We start from the raw sequence: 24,766 nt of genomic DNA, 5'->3' as shown, positions 1-24,766 counted from the left end.
AAAGTACTAACAGACCTTGCATTCCAAACATTTCAAATTCCCATCCAAAGTTAATTTTTAACTTTTTGAATCATGAGAAATGCAGTTGAATTGTGCTAAAAGCATGCTTGAATTTATTTTGTAGTGATAAAACCAACACAACTATTGCATTAATACTTGGAACAAACAGTCTAACAGATAACGCTGACCTTCTTGACATCATTAGGCTTGCCAGCCATGGCCTCAGACTTCTCCAGCCAGTCCTGTAGGAGCTGTACACACTCGTTGTACTTCTTCCACTTGTCAATCACCTCCTCCAGCATGGTCTTCACACTCCTGATCTCCACTGACAAGTTCTTCCACTGGGCAGCCTTGTCACTCAGGAACTTACGAACTTTCTCCTTTTCCTCAGCTGGGATATCAAGGGAAATTTACAAAGTTCATGGAATCAATAACATACATGGTAACAACACAGGCATGTTTGATATCCTGCAGTATGCACTGCTAGAGGGTGCTTTTTACTTCATGAAGCAGTACTGCTGAAAATTGGTTCTCACCTGGAATTTCATCTGCAAGGTAGGCTTCTGCCACTCTCTTCAGATAGGCTGAGGTTGAGTCATATGTCTCAAAGAACTTCTTCTTGTGAATGAACTCCTGCAGTGATATTTACTATATTAGTATACAAGAAACACTAGACTGGTGTATTTTAGCAGAGGTACCAAAACCATACCTTTATAACACCACAGTGTTTGTGGCTCATTGATTGTCTTAAATATGCAGCTGGATTTTTCTAATTAATGTAAATTGGCAAAACCAAATATACATTAAATATTTTCACCTATGCACCTTAGCTGTTCAAGTCACATATCAAAACATTCTAATATAGTAATCTTTTGACAACACACTTACCATATAGTTCTTGAGTAGCTGTTCCACATGTTCCTGTTTGCCATACTTGATGGTCCAAGACTTGAGTTTGGTCTCCCCCATGACGAGGAATGCCAGCAGCCGGTACTTGTACTCCAAGTACTGGAGCTGGATGAACCTGAAACATGATCATCACAGGTTCATGTCAGCAAAGTGGAAATTCAAATTGATAAGACACATCAGCACACCCCAGCATACTGGAGGATTTATGCAACAGGTTTGTATGTAAAAGGTTAAAAATGGTCTGAGGAAAGCTCTGCAGGAACATATAGAACGAGTAATACTTTAAGAAGTAATACCGGTACTTATAAAGGGCACAACACTGTTTCACTCAACAACTAAGAATTTACAATGTATTAACTACATGTATACCCGTCACCATGGCTGTTTGTGATAAATTTAGCAAACAACATTTAAGACTCAAAAACTCACCTATGTTGTGAATCAGATGCAAGTTTAATCAACCTGCCATCCAGGTCCTTGACTTGTTCCTGTGGAATTGTCTCCCCTTTCACCCTCCCTACTGCTTTGACATCTTGGAATGCTTGGGTGTACTTGTCTAGATCCTTGAAGTATGCCTGAAGTAGGATTAACATTACGCATACACAATTAAAACTAATATCAACTATCTATCCTGTAATCCATATCATATTAAGGAGTGACCAGGCAGTAAAAGTTTTGTCCTAATCATCCTCACAACAATGCTTTGTAATTGCTTACCTTATGTTCTTGAAGCATCCTGAGGATCTCATTGGCTGTCTCCTCGTGCCCATCCTTGGTTGCTGCTGTCCTGTTGACCATGTCCTCGCCCTTGTGAAGCCAGGTGGCAATGTGCCCCAGTGGCTGGGGGAGCCGGCTGTCCATCTTCCACTGCCACCGCCGGGTCTGCTCCACTATTGCCTCCCACCTACAGAAGTCAGAGAGTTTGATCAAGCTACCTTATGTAACATTGATGTGAAATATGCAATATATACGGTGCAGGTAAAACATATTTTAAACACTTATGACACCTGTTGGGTAATGAAATATCAGTATTTCAGACATTCGTATTGGCTGTCAATAAATCTATGAGAAAACTAGAAAGGCCAATATTTGCTTTGGAGCAAATACAGCGATGGGTTCACCACATTTTACGACATGGCAGGGAAAGAATGAGAAACACAAGGGAAAACAATGATTTACATTGATATAACTATAATATGAAGTACAAAATGTAACATACAACTAAAACAACAGTTGGATAGCTATTCCCTACTTTATTGGTTAGGATTTTTAATTGCATAATGCAAACTGTTGATTTTCAAAATAAATAAAAAAACGTTCATGCCCCGCATTCCAATGCTGGAGCAGAAAAGCTTGAAATACCTACCAAAACACTTGAATAAAGACATACTGTCAGTATGGAAATGCTCTGTGCAGGTGTTAATCAAGTTAAATCCCAACAGCCAATCAGCAAGAAATGCTCTGTGCAGGTGGAAATGCTCTGTGCAGGTGTTAATCAAGTTAAATCCCAACAGCCAATCAGCAAGAAGTATAGAGGAAAGCTGCATGCCTATTGGTTGATGCCCTGCATTCCATTGTGATGACTCATGCCCAGACGTGGTAAACACGGCACACAGTAATACATTTGCTATAACACAGCCAAAAAACTCAAATAAAACCATTCTAAAAGCCTGTATCACAAAAATTTAAAAAACGCCTAGGGGTATTTGCCCACTGTACCTCCATACCAAATTTCAGGACCTTAGGCCCTAAAATGAAGAAGCTGAATCCATTTAAAAAATGGCAGGAGAAGAAGGAGGAGAAGGAGGAGAAGAAACATCAGAAAAAGCAATATGGGTTCACCACCACTTCGTGGTGTGGTGAACCCATAAAAATACAACATTTTTAGAACAACCTACCTGGTGATCATTTCTGTGATAATTGTCTTCTGTCAACATTAGGAGAAGTTTGGCTTCATACTGTTTGCTGAATCCAGATGTAAGTTTTTGCTTTGTTTGCCAGGTCCTGTTTAAAAGCCTGAAAATGCTAAATGGAGCAGTAAAAGGTACATTTTAGAATCAGGAATTATCTAACAAATGCATGTCATTTGAAGTGAAAGTACATTTGACATCAGCAACAATACTAATCTCCTGTGAAGCTATACACAATACACTTGAAAAGCACATAGCTGTGGAACAAGTCATCACTTTGATCTCTATCCTTTTTCAAGGTTTTCTACAGTGATGCACAGATACATGTAGCACTATGCACTAAACCTAACGGACATTGTCCCTAAGTCTGACAGAGTCTGAACAATCGAAAAAAGTACAAAAGTATTTAGCAGTTGACTCCGGTGTTGACATGTTGTTCTTGCACGAGTCAAGGATGTTAACATTCCAGAACACTGCAAACATGGTGTATAAGAATAACCCAGGAAACTTTTAACCAAGAATCAATACACCTCACCAATACAAACAACCAGAAGAAAGAAGGAATATCCCAGAAAATGTAACATGCTTTAAAATTGTTATCTACCTCCACTTCCTCCTGTTTAAGTCTCCCTCCAGCAGCCTTGGGACAGAAGATGCAACAAAGCAAGCTTAGACTCATTGGTGCAAATTGAAAGACAGACTCATTCACTGTCTTAGCAGACAAAATCACATCATCATGCAAAGACACACAGCTACAACAGTCCTCCTCACCATATCCAAAAATCTATGAATGGCAAGGACATTGACGTAATGCACATGCATGCAGGTTAGTCTAGCAGAGAGCACAAATCACCAAAAATCTGAGTGCAGTGCGGGTTAGATTTGCAGAAGAGAAGAGAACTTGATGAACTTCACAGTCTGGTAAGCAGGTTTAGTACAATGCTTCCCAAGCTGACAGAATTTTATGTACCTTTGTTGGTCAATATGTTTGTTAGTTATTGATATCATCCCTCAAATTGCTGAACAGTTAGAATAATACATGTAGTATTGGAAGACTTTCTTAGCACTTTCTTAGCATAAGATTATAAGCACCACACATTGTATCCATTTTTACTAGCCAAGATTAAGCAAGAATTATATACCATGTATTAACTAAATACATGTATGACAAGGACAAAGTACTCCCTGTGAGAAGGGGAGTTACCTGAAATTCATCCCCTCTACTGATACCGGGGATGCTGGCACTGAAGTCCTTCAGTCTGATCTCTGCTCGAGAGATCCAGGTCATCAGAGCCTGGTACTCCTCATTCTCCTCCCGGATGTGCAGCTCCACCTGGGACGGCTCCTGCATGGTGGAGAAATTGTTCAGTCAATCATTTCTGACAATGTCATTGTGTGCTTTTATCCTACAAAAAGCTTCTGCTTTACTTTGTACTTTTTTTGTATAACTCATTGTCTAACAGCAGCACAAAACATACTTAACTCCACAGTAAACAGCTTTCTTTATAAAGTAGATAAACAGTATTTGATCATCTGCACCACAAGTGTTAATGATGGCATATGAAGCCATGCCTCACCTGCGGTGTCTCCTCCCCTGTATCAGGGTAGGCCTGCAGGAACTGTGCCACGTATGTCATGATGGACTTCTCATCAGGCTTGCTCACATCCACGTCCTGGTGTGGAAGATTAAGACAGAATGGAAATAAAAATTCTATCAAGTAGGTATCTCCATGTTCCCACATTTGTGTCAGTGAGGTCATTAAAAGTAAGAGAGGGACTGATAATCTACATCCAAATATTTGACCATGTTTTACAAGCCTGTCTCAAAATTCTGATAAAAAATTCAGAATCTGATGACTAAACTTTTCTATAGTATATGACAAAAGAAAAAAATTCTCAGTTAGTACAAACTGTCACTGACCTGGGGTTCTAAAATTCTTGGAATTCCTAGCTTTTCTTCTGCCGTAGTGAAGGCATGCTCCAGCCTTTCCAAATTAGACTTCTGTTTTATCTCTGCCATGTCAATCAGCTCTGGCTTCACTGAGTGGATGAGAGCATTGAATGCTATACCGTCTCTCCAACTCTTCCCAAAGTCCTGTACTTCCACACCTGCAGTGCTCACTCGCCTAATTGGGATAGCAAAATTGACACACCAGCTTTAGATACAAGTAAGCACCTTTTGTACAAATGTAGTTATACAAGTTTTGCTTGAAAAGACTGTTTTACTTATTATTTACTTGTTATACATGCATGTTATTCATCTTGTTCAATTGCAAAAAAGGGAGGAATTTTACCTACAATTAGTCATGCTGTTTCAACTAGGTATTGTAAGTGATATCAACAGCAAGGTTTTAATGATGTTTACACAGTGTGGTGTAATGTACACCAAGTTTCATAGCTAGATGAATGTTGGACTCACAAAACACCAATGTTACCTCTACTACTTAAAATAACTAACCTGGCTGCAGCCTTCTTTGCCCACTTAAGAAGGGCCTTTTTGGCTCCGGCCACACCTTTGAGGCTGACTACCTTCTTCTTAACTGGTGGTTCACCTGGAACAACGATCACAGTTCATGTTGTAAGTAACTGACCTTCACATGACACCAATTCAAATACTACTTGTGTACAAAACAACAAGTTAGCAACAATCATCTAGTTACAGTTAGTTATTCTAGTTATAAACTTTGGACCTACATTCTGTTTATTGACAAGTAAGAAAAGTCAGGAAAGATAACTGCACCTGTGAGGCTGCCAGGCTTTGTGTAAGATGGAGCACCTGTCACACTTCCACTGTCCAAACTGCTGGCACTGCTGCCAAGGGGAGAGGCCAGCAGTGCTGTCAAGTCCTCAATCTGGGGTATGAACAGTACACAAATCTTTCAAACAACACAAGCTAACAAAGGAGATTAGTAAAACATGGCGGTATTTGGTTAATGATACATGTTGTCCATATCACTATCCATTTTGTAGGTATATACTAGTGGCTTAGATTAAGGGTTATGGAGCTGTTTGAGCCTACTTAATTCTCTACAACTGAAAACCTCTTGATGATAATGATCTAAATTATGGTCTCTATGACTTACTCTTTAAAATATCTGGATGATAACATAACGAAGATCCAGGCCTTTTTAACAGAAAACTTTGTGACAGTGACAGCTAGTGTTCTTCCAACATTTCAAGACCAGACAAGCTGATAACAACTCAACCACCCAAATAGTTGACCCTTATGGCATAGCTAATAACACTTAAATATGTAGTCATCATGACCCTCCAGTACAGAGGTATGTTTGTTCTTCTTAGCTAACAACTCTGCCGACCTTCGGCAAACAAACAACGGCATGTACTGCAAACAATACAATGACATCAGAAACCAAGTAACAACCTATTACTGGACTTGGTATTCGCTTTAGTGTCCTTGTCTTCTTGAGCATTGATGTATAATGTTACATTGTCTTTGTTGGCATTAACTAATCTCAAACATACCTGAAATCGTAGAATGATGGTCCAAACAAGTCCTAAAACTATAGTCGGCTTGCCATCTGCAACATCTGATGGGTTGATATTAACTAGTTTAATCTAGGAGAATAAAAGAGACAGAACCATTAGGAAGTTTGGTTCATGGTGCAAACACTGTGTGCGTACAGAACAAATACATCATAAATCTTGTAAGTAGCAAAGATTAGGTTTTGAATGAAAAATAACGGCAAAAGCACTCAACATGTCCATTAAATACAGACTGTGCAGAATATTTTTTGAAACGCTTCATTATTTGGTAATTTAACAGCATTATTCTAAAACTGACAGTAACCTATAAATTTATTGGAAGTAGATTGTACATACATGTCGATGTGATACCATACAAATACATAGAGACACACACAAAAACAGTAAATAGCACATAAAGACTTTTTTTTCATTCTACTATGTTTTCCAAGTCAAAAAGCCAATTACCCTAAACATGTGTAGAACCATAACAATCCAACAGATCAAGTCAAACATAGGGCAAGACACTTGGTCATGACAGAAGTGCATGAATCTCTGCTAACTGAAATTTGAGATATCAGAGGTTAAAAACATGTGTGAGGGACACTTAGTGTACATGGCTTCATGGCAGCCATGTTGGTGGGTAAGAAAAAGAACCGAGTACCACTTCTGTGACATTATACAATGACACATATCACCTTAGAAAGGATCATACTAGTACCATGTACACACATGTACTTCATAATCACAAAAACTACAAATTCTGGGTTTGCTGCAAAGCTTGAAACTTGATTTCTTCTTGAATTCAGGGGCAGAAGTCAATTAAATGTTAGATTTTCACAGTTGTGAGAACCTCCATTGTCAAGTTCAGGTGCTAACCTTTCAACCTTCCCATGACTTGCTTTCTTAACAAAAGTAAGGTAATCAAATAAAAGGCCTCCTTGTAATAGAGACTCAACACCCCACCAATTTGAGTTCATGACACACAATTCACAGAAGATTACAAGCTACTCACATTTCTGGCTTCCAAGTACTGCAGCGCAGTCTGTATGTTGGTTAGGTGATGGAGCCGTTTGAGGTGTCTGCCTTTTTCACACGGCTGAAATGACAACACTCTGGTTAATCTTTAACCACTTATATTATACAGCTCTTTGGGCTCAGTCAACAAGACTGCCAACAGTATCCTGAGGTGTACTATGGAGGCTTTCTGACTGAACTTGTATATTTGTGACAATCAGTAAACTTGGAACACAATAATAATTGTTTACTCACTGAGCATTTACGTCAGGTCTGTTAAAGTCAAAAGTGGCCAGAGTCAGACATACAAAGATTCAGCTGTGTGGAAGTGTAAGGATATCTGAATACCCATTGCTATTGCAGAAACAATCAACTACAATGGCCTTTGGAGCAGCCAAATGATGAAACAAACAGGAAATTACAATGAGTCAAATATGCTTAATGTTTCCTGTCTGCTCCAACTGAAGAACTGTTCAAACAATACATGCAATGGGTCAAATAATGTACGTAAGAGGAAATGTGCCTGTTATTAATGCTTGCTTGAGTATTGAGAGGATTTTGATAAATGGCAGATGAATATCCCACAATAGATAATAATTACAATGGATATCATAGATCAGACGATACTTTCAATGAACAGTAAAATACAACTTACCATCCCTCATATAATATCTTCCTTTCCTCAACACCTACTCTGCTACTGTCTCAGAATCTTTTTTCAATCAATTTGCATATTCAACATCATCTTTATTAAGTATGATCCTTGAAGTACATTTTTTTCAAATATCTACTATTTGGTTGTATTCCATCTTGAAAGAAGAGTTCTAGTCAATCAGTGACTCTTAAGTAATATAAGGTTGAAATTTGTGTACCAGTTTTTCTCCAGACAGCACCTCCAGCAGGGCCAGCAGTTTGATTCCATCCTTGAACTCATCACAGATATTCTGCACCTTCAGGGGTGGATCATGCTGCAAACAGACACAATCATTCATTTGGTGAATGAAAACAATGGCTCGCTGTGTAACTATACTAAGTATGTTCTACATGTATATGGGTCAACACTGACTATCTTATTTATTTAACATTTATTTTGCTTTAAAGGTAACTGTTATGCTTTCACTTTTAAACCATCTAACTTCTAATCCACAAGCATTTCATGATACTGATGCTTTACTGAAACATACTAGGACTTGATAGTACTAGTATGTAATTCAGCTAGTATATTCCACCTGTTTAGAGAATGCTAATGATTCTGATTTCACTTCCTTTCCTGGGCATTGTGTGTGATTTATTACCAGTCACAAAGTACTAGTATTAGATTACATTATGCATTTAGTTGCTATCATTGTTGCATTTTTCTAACAGGTAGTTATTTCAAAATGACATGCGACACTAAGGCCCTTGTGACAGGCTTAGGTACTGCAAGGAACATATGGCCACAAATTACTTTCCTCAGCCATTGGGAAGGGCAACAACTGATGGAACAGCCTAAACCTCATCAAGGATCATTATAGCCCTGAAGACTTTCACTTCCCAACTTTATCAATTCCTTCTGCCTAATTGCAAGAAAGGCTTCATACTACATTTTGTACCTATAGCAGTTATAGTGTTATATTTCACAAGACATAGACAGAAATTTGTAGGTGTGTTTTTATGTGTTCAGTATTTGTTCCCAGATTCCTGGGTAATGAATCAGTGAGGGCAGGCTGGGCCATCCTGTAGGCACAGCAGGGTGGAGAATCTTGTGTTTTGGCAGGAGAAGGGGGAGGCATATGATAACCAGATGTGGGGCAAATATGGCAACAGTATCCAGTTGGCAGCCAATGACAGATTGATGGTGTTTTAGGATTTGTTATGATTGGCTCACAAGTAGTTCCTTGGCTGAAATCAATTTAGCATAAACATCTATGTTTCATTAGTGGATATATGATCACGTCCCCATGTACTTCATGAATATTAGTCTGGAGGAACTCTGCTGCAGATTTTCTGATAACTTTGCATGACAACTGACTATAAATTACATACTAGATTTTGATGTGTGTTGATTGAGAGCTGTCTATACGTCCAATAGAAGATGGTGTTTGTGACCTCGTATGACTTTTCTCTTGTATTAAATGAATGATGAATGATTATAATGACATTACATTCTTTTGAAACAATGGTTATAAACTTGTAAGTGATTTTATCCTGAATAAACCATTCATCATCATCATTATCATCTGGAGGCAGTAGACATTAGCAGATAAAATACATTTCATGTTTTGTACATTTGTAATTTTGTCATTGGCTTATAATAAATTTGCAGACAAATTTTACAATGTCCAGCTTTAGACAAATAGCAGGACATATACTATATTTCTGGATCAGTCATGACCTGACAAAAATGCTACTTAGCATTCAATTTAATAGTGACTTAGTGACTAAGGGTGCTCCTGTGTACTTGACATTTGACCTTTTGCAGTTACCCCTGGCCTGCCTGTTATCTCTGTCAATGTCAATCTGAAATACTAGTACCTTGTTCAATAAACAACTTTTACCTCACCATAGCTTCTGACAGCTGCTACATATAAATATAGATTCTCTGTCCGATGGTGCATGATATCCGTCACCATATGTTACATACTAAGTCTTGCTTATCTGTATCTAAGCAACACAAAACTCATAACATGTCAATCAAATAGGGGAAGTGGTCAACGTTCTGTGACAAGAGAACTGGAACTCTGGCTCTGAGGGCTTCAAGGCAAGGCAATTATTGTAATCATTGGCAATTACGGCCATCACAACAAAGCAATACTTATCTAACAGCACATCTTCAGGGTACCTCTACCTCAGGCTACGTACCATTTTACAGTAACACCTGTTAGGCAGAAATCAGTTACACCTAAATATCAAATCAAAGAATGTAATACAAAAGGATGATTAAGATGGCACCCACGCAAATTCCCTGGCAGCCTATCTTGATTTGGTGCAACAAAGTTTGAAACCTGACTGAGAAAAAAATTCTGCTCGACATAATCTGTGATTAAAACTGGATGAAGATAATACATAAGGATGAGTCCATTTTTCACAGCCCTTCCCCTCAGACGTTTTGTCTTCATAAGCCAGCACAAACCTGAACATTACTGACTGTTTGACATTACTGACTGATGGCAACCACTAAATCTATGTCTCCTAATCATAAAGTGCTGATAATGAGTTCTTTCCACAACAGCTTACAACCAAAATTTGTTCTTTATCAGATAGGTTTTAGAGGCAAAAACACCACTAGCACTACAGAGATTGGAATTTGCCAGATAATAGCCAACTACTGGTAGTATATGTGGGTAATAAAACTGAAGATATTTGAACAACTTTATATTTACAGAACATCTTACCACTCTTGTAACATCTTTCTTGACATTACGAATCTATACTTTTTTTTCTGGTGCTATAAGTCTATTTTCCTAGAAATTCATGTTTCAAAGATCTGCATGCCAGCATATGCTTGGGTCAAAACAGATATGCAGCAGCCTGAGAGATTAGACCTATTTGTACCAGATAAGAAGCTTTCATTATCATTGGCCTGAGTGATAACCCAGGGCATCCTGTGGTCAGTACAAATACGTACACACCAGGTATGGCACTGGGTACACAGTGTTATGTCAATATCTATGTTTGCAGACGTTACGGCCTTAGGGACTGGGCGGGAACAGGTTGTATGTGAAGCTTTTTTCACCTGCCCATATTCGGGAGGAAGGAAAGTACCAGGATGTCATTTCTGTATACAATGTGACAAAGGCCTTCAGGCTAATGACCTAGATGTATTGTGCAAACCAACTTAAAAATAGAAACATATTAGCATATTATGCTAGACTGCTTCCAATTGGTACAGCCTTTCAAAACCACATGTTGAATGTTTTCAAACATACATCTTAACCAGAATGTTATGAATGCTTACCTCATGCCCACTCAAAATAAATTGTAGAAATGGTAGGTATTGGTGACACAGGTGGGGGGTAACCAGGTGCATGGAGTATATGGCATAATAGTCGTAATGGTTGTGGTCATTTGTATGTTGATACATTAACAGTATGTGCTTACATTCTTGACAGCACTGGTCAATGAAATTAAGGTTATGTATGTACATTTTGTTTTGTAATACAAACATCTTGTGGACATTTTTGGGAGTCAGACTCAGAGAAATTTGTCTTAAGGCACATCCATACAGGCTGCCTGTTCAGGCTGGATCAATAAATACTGGAATGCAAGAACTAAAACTTAACCTATAACTTGTTTGAATATATCAAGCCGTAACACTGCTCTTCTTTTCTGAACCTATATGTACAAGCCACCAAGTACTAACTTAGTACTTAATCCCCTTGGCCATAATTGGGGCAAAATTATTACCACCAGGCACAGATAACACATAGCTGACTTGTTCTATGCTTGTCTCATTGAATCTTTTCATATTAAGTACTTACATACTTATGAACAGTGATTAATGATCACATTCTTTCAAATTTCAATTTAGAAATTTCTATCAATCTGTCTATTTTGTCAAGAAAAAAAGACTCATCATAGCTTTGTAATTGAATGATAAACACTTGATTGACCAAATCTTCAATAACTCTAAGAACTGTGTTTGACTTTGGGGTTTACTGTTTACATAGTCACCTACTGTTTGAACTGGTATCAAGTCAAGGTCTACAAGTACCATTCAGGTCGTAATAGTTACACTGTATCTGTGTACTAGAAATTGAAAATTAAATTAGGCAGCTGCACCTACCTTCATCAGATGTGAATTGATCCAATTAGTGAAGGTCCTCTTCTGTACTTCCTCCTGCTCATCTGCATGAAAAGAAACAACATTGAGTTCTTACTAAAGATACAAAATCAAGTGTTTATATGCTTTAACATGCAATGCTAACATGTACCTTTAGTTTGGGATTACCCCAGTAATCATAACAAAATGCTTCATCACACAGGTAACAAATCATAGGCAACAATAGCAAACAGACATCACACATTTATACATGTAAATCTCTCTCTTCATCAGTATTGGTCACCTGTTATGAAAACTGTACAAACACCTTGAGATTTGTAAAAACAAGAGCTGGAAAAAAGTCAATTGTAAATTACAGGTCTCTGTAGTGGCTAACTATTTCAGAGTTTGTGACCTTCTAGTAGAAGTTTTCTGTGTATATTTCCCCAAATGACTTGAACTTGAACTGCATGTAGGTGTACCTGTAGTAGTTAAACTGCTGTCAGTATCTGTCTCTGTATCAGAGTACTCAAACAGGGACTTGATCTCAGACAAGGCCATGAGTAGACACAGCATACTGTACTTCCAGCCAAGTGAACCACAAATTGAACATTCTGTTATACCTGAGAGCTACACAATTGTAACCTGTTGCTGCAGGTCAAATATTGACAAAATGAATAAATTACATATTGGGATAAGCTAGGATTAATGGAGAGTTAGCACACTACACTTTTGTAGGTAAGACCAGACCATTTATCCAGTCTTAAGTTTCATTATTCTTATCTTATTTCCATATTACACATAAGCTTATGATCAATAACTGCCTTGGTGAACTTCATACATGATACAACTGAAGGAAGTTGATTATTTTCTCTTTCCTTTGTCTTATGCTCAAAATATTCAACCCCATGGTCCTCATGGACATTCTTGAATCTGACCTACATGCACACCCACACAGTATTTTACAACCTAAAGCATGTTTGACATTCCTGTTTCACAGGAGACTACGAACCACTGAAAAGACACACCCATTGCCATGTCAGCTACAGCTGCCACCAGGGCTGTTGCTCCCTTACTGTACGGACATGAGAGTTCCCTTGTGTAGAATAGCATGAAAATCACAAGGCAGCAGTACCTACCATCAAATTCTGGATACTCATTTATAGGGAAAAGGCGCCGCTGGTTAACCCACCAATCCATTGTTTGACACTATCCTCAGTTGCAATGCAGTCCAGTCCTTGCAATGGTGAATAAAATGTTCTGATTGAATAACTACCATACTTGTTTTGAAAATCAAACTGTGGTCTGGATGTGACCTACAGCATAGGTGACTTGCTTAACCGTTACCTGGGTTAACAGTGTGTGCTTTGTTCAAAAAAGGTTTATTCTTAGTTTATTGTTTCTGACAAATACTCCAACCATTTACCTCACCTCCTGAGCAAACACCATAATGCACCTGTGAATTCAGCCTGCCATAATTTTGACATCAATTATGTGTGAGTGATGAGATGTGGCATGGGTAGCTAGGCTACGCCCAATAGCCTGCTGGGTCAAGTTTGCCTTATCTACCCCCCTTACAGCTGCACAAGTATGAACATGCAATCATTTACAACTCAGGTAGCAAGAAAAGGAAATGACCCATGGCAGTCCCACTATACTACGACAAATTTGCTGGAAAGGTGCGTGTAAAAGATTAGTACTGTTGAAACTGTTTAGCACACATGTATCATTGACAGAAAGTCCATGACAGAAATTAGTTACTATGCACAGTGCACAGTAGTTACCACAGCTTGTAGGGGGATGCTGAGAAACATGTTCTCCAACATGGACACAAGGTGAGCAGACTCTTTATATGTAAACATGCTATAAACAACATGGCCGTTCACAAACTCCTTACAAATACAAGCAGCAGGTTTTAAGCTTTGCCCTAAAACCTCTTGACAGAGAAAATAATGTCTCAGTAACACACACCAGTTGGATGATCACTCTATTACAACATTGAGTCTCATGTGATACTGCAAGCACTGATTCAAACATATTTTGGGTTCAATCTATGGAGACATGATTCAGAAATTTAGAAGATGTCAAAGTGTATACATTCTAATGTTATATGTCCAAAATTTGTGAATTCCTAAAATATCCATAGAATCATAAGAGGGCTTGAGATGGGAATCTTTAAAAGTACATAGAGATTATTGCTCCCAAGGTGACCTTATAACCTGTGACAACCTGACCTAGATTCTTTCCATACCCAGCTCATGTCCTTTGTGGTCTGCACACAATCCTAGAATACTTCTCCTTGTTCTGCCTAATGCCTGGTAGTTTATCATAAGCATCTGAAATCATCACCACCACTCCAGGTTTCTATGTCAAATCTTTGTCTGTAATAAGAAACTTTGCAGACAAAGATTCTTTTACTTTTACGTTTTAGGTACTGTCAAAGATAATTAAAAGACAGACTTACTGATATTCTCATTTCATGATGAAGGAACAGTAATTAGTATCCAAAGAGTGCTATCTCAGATCACAGAACGGATTTGACTTGAGTTTACAGCAATTACTAGCCATGTGAACTCAACTTAAACTTGAGTTTACAGCCATAGTTATAGTAGGTCAGCTGTGGTAGCTGTGCAGCTGGCAGTAATGTTCTTAAGCAGGTGGCACAAGTGGGGAAGCAACAACATGAACTTGTGACGGGTACGTGATGGTTAACCCATTGCACAGTGTCAGTGGTGATTTACTTTACAGTTGACTCAACAATCTCAGTTACTTGACCTAACAAGTCTAATTTCTCCTGGGACCATTTCACCATGTTATAGCTTCTATTCTGGTTAGTCACAATGAAATAAAGTGGACAGATGATGGCTAATTCACTATGTTCAGTCATATGACAGATATGATATTCTCTCTATCAGTCAGTCTATCTAGTACATGTACAGACTAGGACATCGTACTGCACAAAAGGTACAACATTAGATGACCTTTTGACATACTAAATGTACATGTAACACCAGGGGGCATTCTAATTTCTTCTGATCTGCCCTGTCAGAGGACAAGCCTGATTATGATTTCAATACTATAATCAGACAACATCTGATGCTAGACTAAAAGGAATTCAAATAACATGTCTTTCCATTTCAGGGCCTCTGTAAACTTTGGAATTATAATATGGACAGGAATTTATCAACATCCTAAGTTCCTCTCAAAATTATGTTATCACCCCAGTGTGGTATACAATGTACATATGTATAAAAACAGCTGGGAAGGACTACAGTACCCAGTTGTGTTATGATGAAATGAATAAATAAGTGACTAGGAAATAATGCTTTTTTACAGTCTTATAGATATTGATCAGTTTTTCAACTTGTACAAAAAGTGTGTGTATACACAGTATATATAACATAAGTATACAAAGCCCTGCTGAGAATGCATGTTACAACTCTACCTATAGCAGAGATAAGTATACTAGTACTAGTACTGTAACAGATGGCTAACTTGACTAATTAATTGATTTCTGTTTGGTGTCTCTGGTGTTCAAACTTGGCACATAGTGTGCACAGTGTTTACATCGTATTTGTTCTAGTTTCACAAGGCCCTGCTAAACTGAGGTGTTAAAAAGAAAGGACTTCAATAATATACTTTATGTACTCTCCAGACATAATTAGCACATATTTGCTACAGCTATAAACCTTGGGACCCACATTGTCCAAATCTTGATGTGTTGAATGCCGGATCACTATCTAGTGGTATAAGCATAGAATCAGGCATGATTGTACTGAAAATTGTACTGAAAATTATCAAGTTGAAAAAAATAAATAAATCAGATTATTTGGACATTTATCATTGATGTAGGACAATGTCCATCTGATTGGCCTTTCTTGCTGGGAACAGTATTTTCCAAGCAAATGACATATGTGCCTTGCTAGCTACAAATTGCCTACAATGGCAATTAGTGAAATAGCTCCATGCCATGACGAAATGAAAATTGTACTTATACATGTATACATAATGAATCAAAGATAGCGAGTTTAATGGCAAGGTTAGTACCATGCAAACATGCACCTGTTTTTGTCAGACCACCTGCTCAAAGGAAATGAATGATAATATGCAACAACAACTTAGGATTACATACATTTTTGTAGACCTAATTTTTTACAGAAGCAGAAAGTAGCTCGTACTTACTTGGGTTTGTACAACATGTTATAAGTTGCTCATAGCAAGGCAGGGAAAAATGGTGAAGCAGCATGTGAGCTCAGTAGTAGTGTGGAAGAGAATGGACAGCTCATGGTGTGACAAATTGTTGATACAAAAACGATGGCAGCTCAGAAGATATGGCAGCTCAGAAAATATGGTATTGTGTTTCCTTACATGTTTATTCCCACGCTCATATAGGCATGTAGTACATGGACGTGTAATATATGGACACGTAGATGTACATACTTCTTACACAGATACACAGGTGGATTTGTGGAATGTTTAACATAGTAGTAAGACTGAAAGGTACACTACAATCCATTTATGTACTGCTCATAAGTTGGCATTCATCAACATTTGCGCAATACTTTTTCTTCTTGTCATCACTTTCATACATGTGGACCTTGATAATTTTCACTGTTTTACTGGGATTTGCAAAACACCCACTTTGCAAAACCCTACATGTTAAGTAGGCTTAACAACACCAGCAAGAGTGCTCAAACATGTGTGAAATACAGATCACATTACATGCATCTACCATTTCGCTGCTAAACCTTTTGAAAAACTGATCTGTATTGTTTTTTTGTTCTATATGAATGCCAGCAATAAAAGGCTTATTGTGCAACGCAGACATATATTTCAACCAATAAATGTCACTGAACTCAAACAATACTGCCCTCTGAGCCTAACAAACCAACTAAATTGCACTTCATACGATGGGAGCCCTAACCACAAATGAGATAACCTAGCCTCTAACTAAATTTAACTTTGGCTTTATTTTGGTTGTCTCAACCTCAATTTCATACCATGTCTGACCTAAAGGACCTTGGTATTGATGTATGTTTGCTCCTATCCAATCACATTCAACCTTGACCGTTTATCTTCTGAATGGATGATGACATCTGTAACAGATACACTTGGATTAAATACCCAACAGGCAGTAAAGTAGAAATTTGCTCTGGATCCAGGAACTCAGCTGGACTTATCAATTCCAATATGTCAGCCCTGCTCTAAATGGCAGGGGAGAGTTTTGCTACAAACAGATTACTTTACTCTGTTGAACATTGATTAAGATGGAATACAGGTCCCCAGGAGCCTAATGTAATATTCCTTCCTTTCATCTAATGAAGTTGATGAAATGGGTCCCTGTTGGAGCCAGCCCTGTCAAGATCAGATTCGTGCATACCAACGTTAAATACTTGAAAGAACAAATCGCCCTTTCAGTAGGGAAACTTTGATATGTACCAAGCCAGAAAAACACACATACAATATACAGCCGGGTGGGCAAATGCCTCTTACATGAAAGAGCTCTTGTTATTGTACCATGGCTGTTGCTAAAATATCTGAGGTCACGGTCATGAAGAACACAGTGGGACATGACATGCATTTGATGCCAACAGTTGGTCTCAGGTTCTGTGTGTTTATCTTACCTGTACCTTCATAACACAAGGTTTTCCTAATGTTCTTGAAGTGCTTAGGGATATCCTTCTGGGGATAGGAAAGGGTAACAAAAACCTGGCCAATGCCAATACCCGACCACAAATGTTGTGACCCTATACAGTAAAGGGAATCCTAAATATAGGAGTGACCGTGGTGGTTGTGAAGTCTATCTTCCAGTGATAGAGGACACTTCATGAGTACAATGGACAGAAAGGACATGTTATGTCTCAACAACAGTTAAGACACCTACCTCTCAAGACAAGCACTCCCTTGACAGACTGAATACTTTCTTCCTTGTGACGGATCATTGTTGGTACTCCATGAGGTTTACCGCACAGTTTCAGCTGTCACATTACATGGACGGTAATGAACACACCCCTTCTGTGACATAGGGGCACTCAGTTCAATTGCAATCACCCTGAGTGCATTGATTGGGGCATATCTTGACCATTTCTGTGCGTGCACTGCTCATATCAGGACAGCCCAGCTTCAACATCAGTTAACCAATGGAGCGCCTTCGGCCTGACACACTGTGTTTGGAACTGGCATGCTGGGTAAACAGACGACGGCTGAGTAGGTTGTGATAATGCAATGAACCGTTTGCCCTGCCCCTTTGTATTGTTTCTGACCTGCCACTAAAACAGGTTGATTTGATACATGTTGGGATTTGTATTAAGATTTGTATATTCTTCATGTCAAACAAACTGGACTGTCATATCAGGATGTTGCTTTCTTTTTCTGGCACTGTTCTGTCCCTGGACCAGCCTACAAGGTAAGTTCGCATTACATTGTTTTGTAGAAACTCTTGGAAACAGAAGGTCGGTAGGTAACCTTAGACTTTGAGGGGGCCCATAGCCTAAGGCTTTTCAAGCAGAAAATATGCAAAGAAAAAAAAAGGTGGATTTCAATTAATTATTCAAGCTGATTACCCTTACATCTTAAATATATAAATATTATTCACTATAGCTGTATTAATTAGCTGGATTATTGTAATGCCCTATGAATAAAGTATTTCTATTTCTACTGTACTGAGAATAAATTACAGAGTATCCCATAAATGGCCACAGGTTTCCCATGAGAAGGGTGAGTATAGGCATGACGGGACAAACCATGACCTCTTTTATCTATCTGATTCCAGTAAATAAAAATGTGTTTCAAATAACATACATATTGTGTGTCATATCATATAATACATACACATAAGGTTTCAACTATGCATGGCTCATACAATATTGAAATCTTGAATGTATATAATAGATACTGCATGTCTGTGCACATGAAAACTTCTAATAAAACAGTTAATATTCAATCTGCTACATTCACTATGACTAATAAAATACCCTGACAAACAGAACTAATTATTTTAAAAAATGTATTTATTATTATCATATACTAGTAACGGATAAGTCCTCTGATGTAGACTCTGCTTGATCTGTTGGTAGTTTTTGTTCTCTATCTAACTCTAAGATCTAGGTATTCATGACAATCTACAGTAAAAAGCCTGTATCACTTTTTCAATTTTCAAACATGACTATCTTGTAGTAACTGTTATACATGTTTTGCATACAAAGCACTCAATGCGAATCACTTTGTTGAACTGTTTCCATGTTACTGTTCATACGATTGAATGAATTTTGTGACCCTTCACTGCTCTGGAAAGTTTGTCATGGATTGAGATTGTTTTATCTAGGATTAACCCTATCAACATCGTAGACCAACTATGTAACAAGTAGTTTTAAACCACAATTGTAATAATAATAGACTTTTTGTGGGTTGGGGTGTGGGGACAAGGAAACTTTGAAAATACAAATGTATATACATTACCTGATACTAGGATCTTTTTTATGTTTCTCAGCATAGTTTCCTACTGGAACGGACATCAACAGAATATCAGGTGTCTTTGTCTTTTAACCTCTGACCTGGTAACTAATGGCAACGACCAAAGAATAAACAGGTGCTTCTTGTGGCAACTGAAGCATAGACAATCTCCATTGTTCTAAAGTGACAGTTGCCATTAGAAAGTGACAGTTCCCAAGTTTTTGCCATTGTTTTAGTCTGAAAGACTCTGATATTTGAGATTCTGGTTAGACCTTATAGTTGTGTTGACAGTACTAACTAAACTGATATTAAGATATTAGAAAATTTATAGGCTTATTTAACTTTCGACAGCCAGTACCAGTAGGACAGTACTATGTAGGCCATATGTGTAACAAAAACAGAAAACAACTTGTCAATACTACAAAAAGATGTGTCTTTTTTTTTTCATGGGAATAGGCAGAGGCAAACTATAAAACTGGAGTAAGGTTTGTGGCAAACTATAAATGCATTCCTGCTCTTTAGATTTTGTTACACAGCAGATGTAAATGCTATTGGACTGGAATTTCAATTTTGGGTTTGTTCCAATTCTGTTGTAACTTAATTCGGTCTTTCCTGCACTGGGGACTGAAGGAAAATCGATGTGAATCTGATTTACATACAATTTGGTTCAGTGAACAGAAACCTGAAAACACCTAGAGCATTCTTTGTTTGGCTGCTATGGGTGTGCTGTTGACAAAGTTCATAATCATAAAGGCATATAAACAAAACTGAATGATAGTGATACGACAAGAATTTCTTATGAGATATTTTCTATGAGACTTCTTAGAAGTAAACTTTGTTGCCCCACATGCTTGAAAGACTGTGCACAGTCTTTATAGGGACATCAAAGAAGCACCTGACATTCCTGTTGTAATGGGCAGGATTTATAAGCTCCCCATGGGGTATCACCTGTTGCCTCATGTTTATGCAACAAAGGAACTTGGAAACCTCTGCAGTAAGCAGACTTCAGTCACCAAACCTAAATTATGTATGTAGACAATTGTTGTAGGCTTTGCTGTATGTGCTTTGCTGTATGCTCATAAACATCTGAAAGTTCTGATGGTCATTAGGACTATGCTGAATAAATATCTCCACTGCTCCAGTGAACACAAACCTTGCTATTGACCCCTGTTCATATTGTGTTGTTCATGCCATGTCATCATAGCTACATGTCTGGTGTCACTGTCACTTTGTAATGTGTGATTTCAACCTTGTTATATAATCATTCAGCTATTATTGACTACATTGGTCTAAACTATAATCTTATTATATGACAGTGTCTGTGTATGTAATGACTACAGAAAAAGATACCATCCATGTATACAAGGACATTACTAGTATACAGATACGTGACGTACATGTATACAACATACACTTCAGTCCCCTGGCCTATCAAATTGATTTATGGCTCATTTAACAGCTTGACATGCTCTTATAACAATCCATAATTGTGTCACTTTATTACCCTATTATGCTTCATTACCTCCTTCTAACTTCTAAGTATATAAATCTATACAAAAAGCTGTCAATCATTCAGCTGTCCCAGATCACCCACATTCACTCAGCTAACATAATCCATATTAATGATTAATAATTGATAAATGATTCAACTGTTCTGGAAGGAATCCCTAAAACACCAGTCCCTGGATTGTTTGTAATTACTAGTAACATGATGAAAACTCTTACTAGTGCATATACATGTACATGTACAATGTACATCATTGTCTATTTCTGACCATGTATTGCTGTAATATTAAAGAGGCTAGCCAGCTACTATGGTGGTCCCCTAGTCCCCAGTTTTACTTTTGAGTTTAGTACCCAAAGCGCTCTGTTTGGTCTGGCACCAAGGCAACTTAGTTACTGGCATGTGGGCAGCAAGAGACTGAAACTGCTATACCAACATGTCCTAGAAAGGTTATGACCACATGCTCTTGGCAACTCATTGAGATGTATTGTTAAGCATCAGTTTATGAATTATGGTAATCATATGAAATGACACACAACAGTGTACTAAAATAGGCTACATATAATTTTTTTTTCTAATTTCAACTTAGGCTAATACCAATATAAAGTTCAAGGCAGAGAGACATGTGTTATGTTTTACATTCCATCTCACCCACTCTACCCTCTGAAGTGGACTCCCAACCCGTATCACTTTCACAAGTTGAACAGGATTAAAATCCCTGGATGGAACATTCATCATGAGCTAGCCATATAGACTACACACATAACAACAGTCTGTGTTTTTTTAAAGGTGTTCCTTCTCCTTTGTCAATTTTCAATTCCATTCGTATTCTAACTTTCCTGTTAGGGCAATTGAGGCATTCAACTCCTCTTTTAAATTGCTGCTTCTGTGACAGTCTGAGTTCCAATACAGAGGGCTGTATCTCAAGAAACAACTGGTAATGATTTTTTAAGTCATTCATATAATTACATTATTCAGCAAATCATATCAAATCTAAAAATTGTTACATTAATACAGAATGCCAACATAAATAGTTTCAAGGATATCAAATATTATCAATTAATATGAAAATGACCATGGCCTGATGATTAAATATGAGCAGGTACCTCTGTTACAATATAAGATGGGGGATGCAATATGATGTTTTGAAATAAGTATGCGGTCTGTAGTGCCCATTAACATTTACAGCGAACCTATTTGGCTTGCTTTGTTCCATTTTCATGAGTGATTCAATGGAGCAGTACTTGTAAAGTGGAGACTAATGTGATTGTGCTAGCAATCTAATTTCTAGCATATCACAGTACTGTCTAGCTGGGAATTGCATTCTGGCAATTACATGTCTGTCATTACAGAGGGTCTTTACAACAGCAGCTTTGTGATGGCTCCATTTGCTGGTAATTCCTTGTATGCACTCATACTCACTGGGCATGGTGGATTGGGATCAGTGACAAGAAAAATTACCCAGGGAAAGTAAATATATAAAGCTGGCCTCTATTCTATATATCTTGTCCTGTTTACAGTATAAGAGTTGCTGACAGAAAATTGCATTCCAGAAATGATATGAATTACTTCCAATAACTGATGTTCTATAGTGTGACGGTTCCACATCGTGACGCCTCAGTCATTCCCCCCTTCCCATTGCATTGTAAACACTGCATGGTGTGCCATTTGCTAGCCACTTATGTTGGCAGGTGCCTACCACTTTGGTCACGGTGAAACCCTTCAACTTAAGTTTGACGACTAAACATGTTTTTTGCATACGCACTCAATGAATGTCAATGCATGTCATGCAAAGAGACTTCTAAAATCACGAAATATAATATAATGCACATGATACAAAGTACCTTGTCCTTTACAATCATGCCAGTATTTTGAACTAAAAATTCCTCCATGATTATGTACTGTATTAAAGCAAATCCAAAACAGGCTAACAACAGATGACAATTGAGAGGCTCTTAAACAAAAAGAAAACAGTGGTCACCTGCAGTCGCACTTTGAAAAGATCACATTCTGTGTTTTTCAGGAGTAAAATGGAACCATAATCACACAGTTTACATGACATGTATGCAAATTACATATACCAGCCAGAAAGGATGAGGTTATGACAATTGGCATACTAGTGTGTGAGACCATCTAAAGCATATCATGTTACAAGCGGTAGGAGCTCTGCCTTCTTGATAGCTGATCAAGTGGGACTTATAACACCTTCACCTTTAGATCAAACAAAAGTCTCTTGAAGGGTAACAACAAATAAAATGCCAACAAGATCTTTTTCTAACCAAAAGCCTCACCAGGTTCAGAAGGGTGCGGTTTTATAGTATGGTTGCCAAGACTGGCAACTCACATTCAAAACACCACCACACCACACTGACACCAAGTGACATGACTAAAAACGTGCTTAAAGTAAATGTATCTGTGGAAAGACAGAGGGTACTCACGAATGTTCTCACATACATGCTCCTGGTACAGGTCAAACATCCTTACAAAAACACTTGGACCTAAACTGAAGGAAGCCAGCCTGTTCCAGAGTACAGTTGCAGGGCGTATGGGATGTTTTGAAGTTCTGTGGCGTGGGCTGATGTTACTAGTCACAACTGATAAATGCATTCTGCGTGGACGAGGATTTGCCTCTAAGGTATTTGGCTGGATATTGACAGACCCAAACCTGATAACTTAAGACCTAAGTTTGCCTTTTCGAGATAGGGTAACCCATACACCTTGCTCTGCATACTCTTGTTCAACCTTGTAAGTATGTCCAAGGCTTTATAAGATGAAGTTCCTGTAATTTGACTCTTATTTTGGTTTCTACTCTGGTGCATTGTTAGCATGAGGCTCTTTTATCTCCTACTTCTTTCAAGTTAGGGATCACTGCACGGTATTCAACAACTTATTCTACTGCTTTGTATACCCTAGGAAGACTAAGGCCAGCTTTCTTTGTCAAAACACCAAAACACTATATATAAGACTGAGACTCTTGATCACCTGATAACTTTTATCCAGTTATTATTCTCTTCTACCAGTTGTAACTTATAAATGCTACTAGCAAGACTTCTAGTAAGCATAACTGCTTTTTGAGAAAACAACTTGGAGAAAATAAAATAATTGTTTTCTCATTTCTAAGTTTTCTGTCATTTCCTAATATACTATCCTTTCTGACCTACAGTCTCCTTTATGATGGTCAAGTGGATAACCAAGACTTTTGAGTTTTGTGTATTTATAACGTTATCTATTTTATTATCATATAGTTTTCTAAGTTCTCTTTTGCAAAAAAAGGCTTTCATCAATGTACCCCATTTATAATCTAGCTATACTATTTGGGTTCATCAGAGTTGTCTGTTTTGACAGGCTCGAGTAACATTTGAGAGTGCAGCATGCAATGAGAGTAACTTGATGCCATGGGCTATAGAAGTAGGGCATCAGGGCAAACCATTCCTGATCCATATGGCACAGTTGTCACAACACACATGAAGGGTGAACAGGTGGACAGAATGTATATTCAACCCAATCCTTATTTTCTGTTTTGACACAGGTCTAATAGAGATGCCAGAAGTCACTGGACCAAGATGGAATACATGGGTCATGTGGAATGATAATTCCTCCTGCTGGAGAAATGGACAGGTGTCAGATGTGAGCTGATGAAAACCCCCAGACTTACACAGCCAACAACTACCTCCATAAATTAGAAACTTTATTTTTCAAGGACTCTGATGCAAAGTACCCGAAAACTAAGTACAAAGTAACATAATGTGA

The 24,766-nt window shown here is 38.0% G+C and overlaps 2 protein-coding genes and 1 long non-coding RNA gene across 3 annotated transcripts in view; 1 reads left to right on the top strand and 2 right to left on the bottom strand.

The window, feature by feature from the left end:
• Positions 1-2,910, bottom strand: part of LOC109469061 (nesprin-1-like) — a 30,727-nt gene extending 27,817 nt beyond the window's left edge. Inside the window, exons 1-6 of the mRNA XM_019767446.1 lie at positions 2,808-2,910; positions 1,627-1,813; positions 1,339-1,484; positions 889-1,024; positions 537-633; positions 189-391 (exon numbers count right to left, since the gene is read on the bottom strand). Of these exons, the coding sequence (XP_019623005.1) occupies positions 189-391; positions 537-633; positions 889-1,024; positions 1,339-1,484; positions 1,627-1,813; positions 2,808-2,818 (780 nt within the window). The 5' untranslated portion in view covers positions 2,819-2,910. The remainder of the gene's footprint in view (positions 1-188; positions 392-536; positions 634-888; positions 1,025-1,338; positions 1,485-1,626; positions 1,814-2,807) is intronic.
• Positions 2,911-3,151: 241 nt separating this feature from the next.
• LOC109469060 (spectrin beta chain, non-erythrocytic 2-like) lies at positions 3,152-12,621 on the bottom strand. The gene is made up of 10 exons (XM_019767445.1): positions 12,543-12,621; positions 12,085-12,146; positions 8,192-8,287; positions 5,560-5,671; positions 5,278-5,371; positions 4,741-4,945; positions 4,397-4,492; positions 4,024-4,164; positions 3,424-3,459; positions 3,152-3,196 (listed from the first exon to the last, which is right to left on the bottom strand). Exons 1-10 carry the CDS (start codon positions 12,619-12,621, stop codon positions 3,152-3,154), a joined length of 966 nt encoding a protein of 321 aa, XP_019623004.1.
• Positions 12,622-13,671: 1,050 nt separating this feature from the next.
• On the top strand, positions 13,672-24,766 carry LOC109469185. The gene is made up of 3 exons (XR_002140174.1): positions 13,672-13,895; positions 23,486-23,651; positions 24,546-24,766. It is a non-coding gene; the product is annotated as an uncharacterized LOC109469185 (long non-coding RNA).

The sequence above is a fragment of the Branchiostoma belcheri genome, unplaced genomic scaffold (assembly GCF_001625305.1).
Source record: "Branchiostoma belcheri isolate BF01 breed outbred unplaced genomic scaffold, Haploidv18h27 scaffold20, whole genome shotgun sequence".
In the NCBI taxonomy this organism is placed as follows: domain Eukaryota; kingdom Metazoa; phylum Chordata; class Leptocardii; order Amphioxiformes; family Branchiostomatidae; genus Branchiostoma; species Branchiostoma belcheri.
This window is presented reverse-complemented; position numbering and strand designations above follow the sequence as displayed.

What these genes read in the sequence shown, in the direction of transcription:
- LOC109469060 (XM_019767445.1), bottom strand. Translation starts at nt 12,621, where the DNA reads ATGGCCTTGTCTGAGATCAAGTCCCTGTTTGAGTACTCTGATACAGAG. An exon ending in TCAATTCACATCTGATGAAG is followed by an intron (nt 8,288 to 12,084) that starts GTAGGTGCAGCT and finishes GTCTGTTTGCAG; the next exon opens with CATGATCCACCCCTGAAGGT. An exon ending in GTAGAGGGGATGAATTTCAG is followed by an intron (nt 3,460 to 4,023) that starts GTAACTCCCCTT and finishes TTCTGTCCCAAG; the next exon opens with GCTGCTGGAGGGAGACTTAA.